Genomic DNA, 11,682 nt, shown 5'->3' with positions numbered 1-11,682 from the left:
AAAAAAAAAAAAAAGTTAGGGATTACTACCTGAAGAATAGAAACAAAACACATAAATTTTAAACAAGCAGAAGAAAATCTGATCTATCAAATGTGGGCAAAAAAGAAAGTATAGCAAAAATAAAACTTGAAAAAGATGGCAAATGGAGTGCTGATATATCAGAAATTAGAATATATATGAGTAGATTAAACTTTTGCATCATAACCTGAAAATCTCAGAATGTATTTCTAAAAATTAGATGTAGCAATATGTCATTTACAGAGGATAGACATAAAATAAACAGTTCAAGAAAGGCAAAAAATAAGTATAGAAAATGCAAACCAGCAAAATATGAACCAGAAGAGAACTGGGGTAATAATTGTAATATACCGTTTGAATTTAAGGCAAAAAACAAGTTACAAGGGATGTGATAGTTAATTTTATGTTTCAACTTGGAGGGTGTTTGGATGAGATGAACATTTAGATTGGTAAACTTTGGGTGGGGCAGATTGCCCTCCATAACGTGGGTGAACGTCATCTAATCAGTTGCAGGTCTGGATAGAACAAAAAGACCAGCCTTTCCAAGCGAGAGGAAATTCTCTGCCTGCTGGACTTTATCTGCTCCCCTAGCTATAGACTTCTGGCCTATACAGTAGATTTGGACTTGACAGTGTCCATAATCGCATGAGCCAATTCCTTATAATACATCTCTTTCTATGTATACGCACATCCAGTTGGTTCTGTTTTCATGGAGAGCACTAATACAAAGAATAAAGTGGGTTACTGCATATTGGGGAAAAAAAAAAAAGGTCAGCCAGGCGCGGTGGCTCACACCTGTAATCCCAACACGTTGGAAGGCTGAGGGGGGCGGATCACGAGGTCAGAAGATCGATCCTGGCTAACACGGTGAAACCTCATCTCTACTAAAAATACAAAAAATTAGCCAGGCATGGTGGCAGGCACCTATAGTCCCAGCTGCTTGGGAGGCTGAGGCAGGAGAATGGCATGAACCTGGGAGGTGGAGCTTGCAGTGAGCCAAGATCGCGCCACTACACTCCAGCCTGGGCAGCAGAGCGAGACTCTGTCTCGGGAAAAAAAAAAAAAAAAGTCAATATATCATAAACACTAATGATGGAATAAATATGCACTAAACAATATTGTATTAGTCCAATTGTGTTGCTATAAAGAAATACCTGAGGCTGGGTAATTTATAAAGAAAAGAGCTTTAATTAGCTTGTGGTTCTTCAAGCTGTACATAAAGCATAGTGCTAGCATTTGCTTTTGGTGAGGGCCTCAGGAAGCTTACAATCATGGCAGAAGGTGAAGGGGAACCAGCATGTTACATGGTGAGAGAAGGAGCAAGTGAGAGAGGGAGGAAGTGCCAGGCTGTTTTAAACAATCAGATCTCATGTGAACTCATAGAGTGAGAACTCATTCATTACTGCGAGGACAGCACCAAACCATTAATGAGGCATTTACCCCCATAACCCAAACACCTCCCACCAGGCTCCACTTCCAACATCAAGGATTACATTTCAGCATGAGATGTAGAAGGGACAAACATCCAAATTATATCAAATATACATTCAAAGTACAGGGAGCAAGGACCAGTAGACTACTGGGGAAAATTTTTAAAAATCAACAATAATACATGGTAATATCTAACAAGACACCTTTAAAATTTTTTGATAAGGCAGATACAAAATAAGCACACAAAATGTACAAAACTAATATATTTCATCTTCTATTGTTCTATGTGTTTAACTTTGCACACCCAAAAAGCTAATAATCTTTCTTTTTTTTTTTTTAAAGAGAGAGTATCTTGCTCTGTGACCCAGGCTGGAGTGCAGTGGCACAGTCACAGTGTACAGCCTCAATTTCCTGGGCTCAAGCAATCCTCCCACCTCAGCCTCCTAAGTAGCTAGGACTACAGGTGTGCACCACCATGCCCAGAAAATTTTTGTATTTTTTTTTTTGTCGAAATGGGGTTTTACCATGTTGTCTAGGCTGGTCTTAAACTCCTGGGCTCAAGTGATTCAACCACCTTGGCCTCCCAAAGTGCTGAGATTACAGGTGTAATTGCACTGTGCTCACATCTGTAATCAATAAGTATAAATGCATAATTAATAAAAATGCATACTATAAATCCATAATATAAATGCATAATCGATTAAAATAAATGTTCCATGGGTGCTTTAAAAAATATCAATTTTAAAAACATATAAATAAAAAATATCTATTTTTTAAATATCAAATTTTTAAAATATCTATTTTTTAAAAAATTTAAAATATCAATTTCTAAAAAATATCTATTAAAAAAATATCTATTTTTAAAGCACCCATGGAACATTTATATTAATTGATTATGGACTAGGTTACAAAAGAAGCCTCTATAAACTCCAAATAATTAGCATCACATAGAGTATGTTCTCTGACAACAAAACACTAGAATAAGTAATTAATAACAAAAAGGTAGATTTAAACAGCTCTGTCAACAAAAAATTCCTAAAACAGCCAGGATTAAACTGAAATCCAAAGGAAAAGTATAATATTCAATTTCTTTGCATACTTATCTGTGGCAACGCTTTGAAGACTGGATTTAAAATGCATTCCTCAACAAGATTTGTGTTTGTTGTGCCGACTGGGCATCTAGAGGTACAACCAATCCAGGACCCGTCTGATCTAAACTTTTGGAGTATTTTTGGACCACATAAATAATATTAATTTTGGCTCCAAATTAGGTGTGGGGTTAGTGATTTTCAGGGGAAACTTTTTAAAAAAAATCATTCCATCCAGAGCCAAGGCTCAAAAAAGCACATATCTTCACTGTCTTCCTCCATGGATTCCATTGCCACCCCCCTTCTCCTAGTGTCTTCCTCGAAAGGTTTGTCTCCTGTCCCTTCATTTATAACCCATTGTAACCCAGGTTGTAGGCCACCAGGGATCAGTGGATAATTTCCAGACAAGTGCCAGCTCTGGCACTCTTTTATTCTACTTTCCTTTAAAAAAAAGGGACAGATATTTCATATACTGTAAAAGTCATCTTTTTAAAAGTATGCATTGAGAGGTTTTAGTATATTTACATGTAGAACCATCAATACTATCTAATTCCAGAGCATTTTCATGACACCAGAAAGAAACCTGTATCCATTAGCAGTCATGCCCCATTCCCCTCTCTAACTCCCCAAGCCTCTTTCTGCCTGTACGAATTTGTCTATTTTGATTCTGGACATTTCATATAAATGGAACCATACAATATCTTCCGTACCTGGCTGCTTCTATGTAACATAATATTTTCAAGCTTCATCAATATTGCAGTGTATATCCTATTAATATTTCATTTTTTTTTTTTTTTGAAATGGAGTCTTGCTCTGTCAACCAAGATGGAGTATAGTGGCACGATCTTGGCTCACTGCAACCTTTGCTTCCCGGGTTTAAGCAATTCTCCTGCCTCAGTCTCCCAAGTAGCTGGCATTACAGGGACCCACCACAACACCTGGCTAATTTTTGTATTTTTAATAGAGATGTCATTTCACCATGTTGGCCAGGCTGGTTGTGAACTCCTGACCTCAAGTGATCCACTTGCCTTGGCCTCCCAAAGTGCTAGATTACAGGTGTAAGCCACGGCACCTGGCCACTTCATTCCTTTTTATGGCCAAATAATATTCCATTATATGGATATACCACATTTTGTTTAACCATTCATCAGTTGTTGGACATCTGGATTATTTTCACCCTTTAGATATTATGGCTAATGCTGCTATGAATATTTATGTACAAGTTTTTGTGTGGACATATGTTTTGTCTTGCATGTATACCTATGAGTGCAATTGCTGGGTCATATAGTAACTCTATGTTTAATCATTTCAGGAACTATTAGACAGTTTTCCAAAGTAGCTATACCATTTTAATTTCCTGCTTCTTATTGTTTTCTAGTACTTAAGTAATTCTACTTTCTTGCCATGCATTTTAAAAGATTAAAAAAAAAACCCCTTCTCTCTGTCACCAAACAACCATCAATTACATGGGTCTATTCAGCTTATGAAAATAAGCTGAGCTGTACACTTATAAGTAGTAATGGATAACTAATTCATGGAATATTTACCCAATGAAATATTATATGCAGCAATAATAAACTAGCAATAAGCACATCAACAATATGGATGAATCTAACAAACAAGCACCAGAGAGACGGATACAAAAGAGTATCTATTCTATTATTCTGGTTATATAAAGTACTAAAATAGACAAAACAAATCTATGCGGTTAGAAGTCAGGATTAACCTTGAGGGGAAATAGTGATTGGAAGCGGACACAAGAAAGCTTCCAGATTCCATTTTCTGGGTGCTGGTTACATGAGTTTATTCAGTTTGTGGAAATAAACTGAACTATATACTTACAATATGTGCACTTGTCTTTATGTGCATTAAAAGTTTCAAACAGTTAGAAGAAAAATGTATTCAACTTTGGGTATGTAGTATCCAGAGTTTTCCCTGCATCTTATTGCTTGATGATTCCTATGATACAAATTGCTCTAGAAAAATAGAAAAAATAGGTAAAGTGTTCAACATAATTTATAAGGCCAATATAATGTTGATACCTAGTCACATAAAGAAAAAAGGCCTATTTTACTTATGAACATAGATGCAAAATAATGCCAAGTAAAATGTTAGGTAACAGAGTCTAATACCCTACTAAAAATATATTACAATCAAATAAGGTTAATGCAAACAATGTAAATTTGGTTCAACATAGGAAGATCTACAATAAAAATCATCACATCAAGGGATATAAATAGGAAAAATAATGACATGATCATCTCAGACACAGAAAAATCATTTTATAAAGTTTAATACTAGTTCATGATTTAAAAATCTCTTAGAAATTTCACAGGAAAATAAAGGAAGGTTTTCAATCTAACAGAGGACATCAACTAAAAATCTACAGCAAACATTATATTTAACAGAAACTTTAGTGTGGTGCTCTCCTGTAATCTCAGCTACCTTGGAAGCTGAGGTGGGAGGATTGCTTGAGGCCAGTTAGAGGCTGTAGTGAGCTATGATTGCACCTAAGAAGAATAGCCACTACACCCTAGCCTGGGCAACACAGCCAGAATCCGTCCCTAAAAAAAAATTTAAAAACAAAACCAAAAACTTCAGATGCTGTATTATTTGAATGTGTTTGCTATACTTAAAAGAAACTGAAATAACAGTAGTATAAACACATAAGGATTTTTTTTTTTTTTAATCTCAGAGCAGGAAGTTTAGAGGTGGGCAGTACAGCTATGTTCTGGAGGCCCCTTCTGGCTTTCTGCACCATCATCCCGTACATTTAACTTGTGCTTTCATCATCTCAAGATGGCTTCTGCTTCTCCAGGTAACCAATGTCCAGGCAGGAAGAAGTGAATGGAAAGAAGGGCAAAGATTCATGGAACCAAGCCAGCTGGGCTTTCTGAAAGTACATGCAAGAACAGTCTCTTAAATTCCATTGGCTTGGACTGTGTCATATAACTACCTGCAGTTGCAAAGGTGGTTGCATTTTGCTGCTATAAAAAAGGAGGGGGGGGTGGCGTTCTGGTAGAAAGATAAAAATAGAGACTTGAAATTGAATAGGTAACTAGTAGTGTCTGCCTTGTATTCCCTTTAGGTTTGATAACAACACAATGATCCCCACTGACATGGTTTGGCTCTGTGTCCTCATCCAAATCTCATCTCGAATTGTAGTCCCCATGTATCAAAGGAGGGACCTGGTGGGAGGTGACTGGATCACGGGGGTGGTTTCACCCATGCTATTTTCCTGGTAGTGAGTGAGTTCTCACATTATCTGATGGTTTAAAAATGTTTGGCAGCTCCCCGCTCACACTCTCATTCTCCTGCTGCCTTGTGAAGAAGGTGCTTGCTTCCCCTTCGCCTTCTACCATGATTGTAAATTTCCTGAAGCTTCCTCAGCCACGTGGAACTGCAAGTCAGTTAAACCTCTTTCCTTTATAAATCACCCAGTCTCAGGTAGTATCTTTATAGCAGTGTGAGAACGGACTAATACACCCACTACGACCACTACCTTGCAAAATAGTACTTGATGTCTTCGCCATTGAAAACAGACAAAAATAAATGTAACATATAGCTCTGTCAAGAGTTCTGCTACAAACTGCGGAAAACATATGCAGCTGATTCAAAAGAAAATAACTTATTATAATATTAAGTAGCTTATATAAAGTTGTTCACAGAGGTTATGTAAACTTGACGGCCCTATAACTGGGAACAACACCCAATCATATTACAGATCTACTCCAGTGGACATGCCATTATTACCACTATTTGGCAAAAACACTGCAGCATGTACTGCCAATTCCACCAGACTGAGCACTGGGTACTATTGTGGGAATCTCTGCCACTACCCTCTCTGGTAATGTATTTTTATTAATTGTACTTGTTAGAAAAAAGAATTTCTTGACAGCATGATTACTATTATAACAGAATACACACTGTTCACTTTTGAGCTCTTTTCTAAAGAGGAGCAACTACAGAAGATAATTTAAATTTGGATTTAATCTGACTACAAATGATAATGTCTTCATGTACTTTTCACTTTCAATTCCAACGTATCTGGGACAACTTCCCTATGTTGCATTTTAGCTTCTGTTTTTCTTAAATACAGATGATGCACTTTGTCTACTTTCTCATAGGAGTGTTAAGATCTATAGTCCTATGAACTCTGTGAAATAAGAATTTGTGTATGTATGCGTGTGTGTGTGAATGATGAAATACTTCTCTCCTTTGTTCATGTAATCCTGAATATCTAGTATTTAACATGTTTAACAATTTGAGAAATATGTAATTTCAAATATAATTACATTTTAAAGTGGAAATAAAGGTGGTAAGGAAAAGAGGGAGGAGTCTTTTCTGGTTTCTACAATAAAGAAATATAATTTCATTGCTTTAAAGTACTATAATAACAGAACTGAAGAGTATAAAAAATGAATAAAGTGGGGCCAGGTATGGTGGCTCATGCCTGTAATCCCAGCACTTTGGGAGGCTGAGGCAGGCGGATCACAGTTTAAGGCAGATGGTCAGCAGTTTAAGACCATCCTGGTCAACATGGTGAAACCCCATCTCTACTAAAAATACAATAATTAGCTGGGCATGATGGCGGGTGCCTGCAATCCCAGCTACTCAGGAGGCTGAGGCAGGAGAATCGCTTGAAACTGGAAGGTGGAAGTTGTGGTGAGCTGAGATCGCACCACTGCACTCTAGCCTGAGCGAAAGAGTGAAACTTCGTCTCAAATAAAACAAAACAAAAGAGAAAGAATAAAATGAAATAAATTTAAAAAAACCCACGATTTAGAAAAGGTTATCATGTTGCTAATATATGCATTTACAACCAATATGCTTATTTTTAACTTTTGCTTAATTAATTATTGTAACTTCTAAAGCAGTAGGTTCAAATCAATTGCTGTTTAACTGGATGACGCTGTTAAAAAACGCATTGCTCCAAATCGGAATTCTTACATGTTGTCAGTGGGAGCATAAATTGGTATAACCACTTTGGAAAACCGTTTGGCAGTATCAACTAAATCTCATTGTATATACAGCCTATCATCCAACAATTCCACTCCTAAGAGAAAGTGATACCTTCCTATGGTAGAAAACTTGGAAGTAGAGAAAGGCACAGAGAATAAAAATAAACTGTCATCCTAGTATTGAGATAATCATCATTATTATTATTATGATTTTTTTTGAGATGGAGTTTCGCTGTTATTGCCCAGGCTGGAGTACAATGGTGCGATCTTGGCTCACTGCGACCTCCGCCTCCCGGGTTCAAGTGATTCTCTTGCTTCAGACTCCCAAGTAGCTGGGATTACAGGTGCCCGCCACGATGCCTAATTGTTGTACTTTTAGTAGAGATGGGGTTTCACCATGTTGGTCAGGCTGGTCTCGAACTCCTGATCTCAGGTGATCCACCCGCCTCGGCCTCCCAAAGTACTGGGATTACAGGTGTGAGCTACCATGCCTGGCTGATATAATCATTATTAATGTTTGTGAAGAGAATCTTACTTTACACACTTTTATACTAGGCTTACTTTATACAATAATATATTATAAATATATTTCCACGTAATAGATATTTTTCAACTTTTTTTCTTTTTAGAAGAGACAGGGTCTCACTCTGTTGCCCAGGTTGGTGTGCAGTGGCACTCAAAGCTCAATGCAACTTCGACCTCATGGGCTCAACTGATCCTTCTGCCTTGGCCTCTTAAGCAGTTGGGACTATAGGCCCGTACCAGCACGTTTGGTTATCCTTTGTTTTTATTTATTTTAATTTATAAAGAAAAGAGTTTTAATTGGCTTACAGTTCTGCAAGCTGTACAAGCATGGCTCCAGCATCCGCTTCTGGGTGAGGGTCTCGGGAAGCTTCCACGTGAGCTACCATGCCCGTCTTCACGGTAGAAGACAAAGAGAGAGCAGGCAGTGTCACATGGCAAAAGTGGGAGAAGGAGACAGCCCCTTTACCTTTAGTAAGACTTATTTCCTCAAAAGAATGAGTCTGTTTCACTCCCAGAGGACATAATGGATATGAATGAAATTCATATTTGTAGAGAGGGAACTAACATTCTTAAGTGCCTATCATGTATCAGGCATTGTGTTAGACACTTCGCTATGCTAATTTATGTCATCCTATAACAACCTTAACAAAGTAGGTATTATTTTCTTCATTTTATAAGTTGAAGAAATTGAAGATCATTCACATTATGTGCCTTTCCTTTCCTGCCTTGATTTTACTTTAACCTGCTCCTTTTGAAGTCTTCTCCAACTTTGTTATAGCAGTTCCATCCTTACACTGACCAGGTCAAAAGCCTCAGAGTCCTCCTTATCTCCTTTCCTTCATACCCCACATTCAATTTGAGGAAACCATCAGCTTATCATCTCCACTACTATTTCTCTGGTCCACATCTCTATCTTCTTGCCCCTTGATTATTATTATCTTTTTTTGAGATGGAGTCTTGCTCTGTTGCCCTGGAGTGCAGTGGTGCGATCTTGGCTCACTGCAGCCTCCACTCACTGTAACCTCCGTCTCCCGAGTTCAAGCCATTCTCCTGCCTTAGCCTCCTGAGTAGCTGGAACTACAGGCGCGTGCCACCACACCCAGCTAATTTTTTGTATTTTTAGTAGAGACGGGGTTTCACCATGTTAGCCAGGATGATCTTGATCTCCTCACCTCATGATCTGCCCATCTCGGCCTCCCAAAGTGCTGGAATTACACGTGTGAGCGACCGCACCCTGCTGACCCTAGATTACTTTAGTAGCCTCTTAACCAGTCTCTGTGCTTCTACCCTTACATCCTACTGTTTATTCTTAACCCAGCAGTCAAAGTGATCCAATCACAATGTCAGAAAATGTCACTTTTCTACACAAAATCCTCCAATGGCTCCAACCAACTCACTCAGAGTAAAAGCCTTACCTGATCTGCATCACCCCCACCTTTCACTTCTCTGACTTCATCTTCTCCATTCTTTCATGGCACCTTCTGGCCTGCCTCAGGGCCTTTGCATTTGCTATGCTTTCTGCCTGGGAAGTTGTTTGCTCAGATATCCCTATCTTCCCTCAAGTCTCCTCAAATGTTACCTCCTCCAGAAGCTTTCCTTGATCACCACCCACCTCTGAACATAGCACCCCTCATACTTTTTATGTACCCTCTCTGCTTAATTTTTATCCACAGCATTTCTTTCTTTCTTTCTTTCAAGACAGGGTCACTCTGTCGCCCAGGTCAGAGTGCAGTGGACTCAAGCAATCCTCCCACCTCAGCCTCCTGGATAGCTAGGACTACAAGTGCATGCCACCACGCCTGGCTAATTTTTAAACTTTTTGTAGATAGGGGGTCTTGCTATGTTGCCCAGGCTGGGTCTCCAACTTCTGGCCTCAATAGATCCTCCTCCTTTGGCCTCCCAAGCTGCTGGGATTACAGGCATGAGACAACACTCCTGGCCTCTCCATAACATTTCTAGTAATATAGCAGTCCATATATTGTCCTTATACATTTACCATCTGTCTTTCCCACCTGGAAGAGGTAAGCTCCACGAGGGCTGGAGTTGTTGTTTGTGCTCTCTGCAGTGTCCTTAACCCCTAAATGCGTGCCTAGCATGCAAAAGGCACTCAGTATATATTTGTTGAGTAAATGAATGCTTCCCCCACATTCCAACTGTTACAGCAGGCCAAGGGGACCTGTTGTGCAGAACCTCACAGCTTTCAACTCTGAGCTCTATCTTCCTTGTTCTTTCCCAGCTTTTACTTAGGAGCCACTTCTTGACGGCGCTTGTCACAGGTGAAAGGCTGGTGAATCTGGAGAGATACTTGTGGCAAGTACCTGGCGTTCCTGCTGTCATCCACAAGCGCAGTAGTGGTGGTAGACAGCTAGAGAAGAAAGTGTAAAGTTTGCATCCTCCAATTATCACGGTTGCAAGACAGAACTTGAAACCAGATACACCTGATTCTGGTTATCTCTGGATGCCATTCACTGAGAATGAAGGGAAGAAGATACTTCCTCCAACGTAGAATCTGATGAGGCGCCAGTAGGCTGCTGCTGCGGTGGAAAACTGCCACATCCGCCTTTGCAAACTGGTGTGGCCCCAGCTGCTTGGACTGAGGCTCACCGCAGGTTTCAGCCACTTCAACCACAGGGCTATGAACATGCCAAGAGAGCCATTAACCAAGTTTCTCATTCCTCCTCCAGGATTTAAAGTCCTGAAAGCAGAACCTTCACTTCGCCACCCAGGCATGCAAGAGGCGTGGGAGACGGAGAAATGGGGAAGCGAGGCGGCGCTGCCCAGCTTGGCAATGGCACAGCTGTGGTCTCTGATGCAAAGGCAGGCGGCCGCGCAGGGCCAGGCCCGGTGGGAAAACTGGGCTCTGGGAAGGATGTCGGGGCATCCGGCAGTGCCCAAAGCCACCATCTCAAGCGTGGTAGTGGAGAAATGGATGCTGCACCTGCTCTCTCATCTTGCGGGGAATCGTGATTTGGGGAAGTTTCACCTTTGTTGTAGAACTACCCACATTAGAGCCTTCACTTCTTGGGAAGGGGTTGGCGGGAGTTGCCAGTGAACGTGTGACACACACACGCACCACATACTCCCCAAATCCACAAACGACTCCAGTAACGCTATAGTTACCCTTAAAAAGCAAAACAGAACAAATCAGCAGGCCCCCTCCCTCCATCCTGGCACTTCATTAACGACGGCCAAGGCCACATTTCCCCTGTCCACTGCAGGGGGTCTGTCAGGAGAACAACCGGCGAACGTTTGCCTCACTTCACTCAGCTCTCTTGGGACGGTATCAGCATTTTAGAATTCACACCTCAAGGAAGGAGTCAGCAAAGAAAAGCAGAGCTGGGCCGGGGCGCCGGTGGCCGCCGTCAAACCTTTGGGAAGCGAGGAATCGGAAACGCCCGTGACGTGCGGCGTTGTCCGACTCCTTCCACTCGGCAGAGCCGGAGAGACAAGCCTTTGGCGGGACGGTGAACAACTGTGCTGTATACGGCGGTGTGCGTGCGCGAGTAAAGGGTGTGTAGCCCCGGCCAAACGCTAGCCCCCAAGGGCGCGAGTGCTCCACTGCGCCCAGCTCAAGTTTCGGTGGAAACTTTCTCTCAGAGGCTCCTCCTCCTTCACCTTGGAAACCGGCGCAGGCCGTGCGGCGCGGCACTGCCTGAGTC

General features: G+C 40.8%; 1 protein-coding gene across 1 annotated transcript in view; it reads right to left on the bottom strand.

The window, feature by feature from the left end:
- The window catches only part of LOC105534530, a 116,652-nt gene that overhangs the window by 104,785 nt on the left and 185 nt on the right, over positions 1-11,682 (bottom strand). The window contains exons 2-3 of the mRNA XM_011973257.1: positions 11,328-11,554; positions 10,219-10,388 (exon numbers count right to left, since the gene is read on the bottom strand). Of these exons, the coding sequence (XP_011828647.1) occupies positions 10,219-10,388; positions 11,328-11,554 (397 nt within the window). The remainder of the gene's footprint in view (positions 1-10,218; positions 10,389-11,327; positions 11,555-11,682) is intronic.

This window comes from Mandrillus leucophaeus, unplaced genomic scaffold (assembly GCF_000951045.1).
Source record: "Mandrillus leucophaeus isolate KB7577 unplaced genomic scaffold, Mleu.le_1.0 Scaffold136, whole genome shotgun sequence".
Taxonomy (NCBI): Eukaryota; Metazoa; Chordata; class Mammalia; order Primates; family Cercopithecidae; genus Mandrillus; species Mandrillus leucophaeus.
Note: the sequence above shows the minus strand (reverse complement) of the source record. Positions and strands in the feature narration are given on the sequence as shown.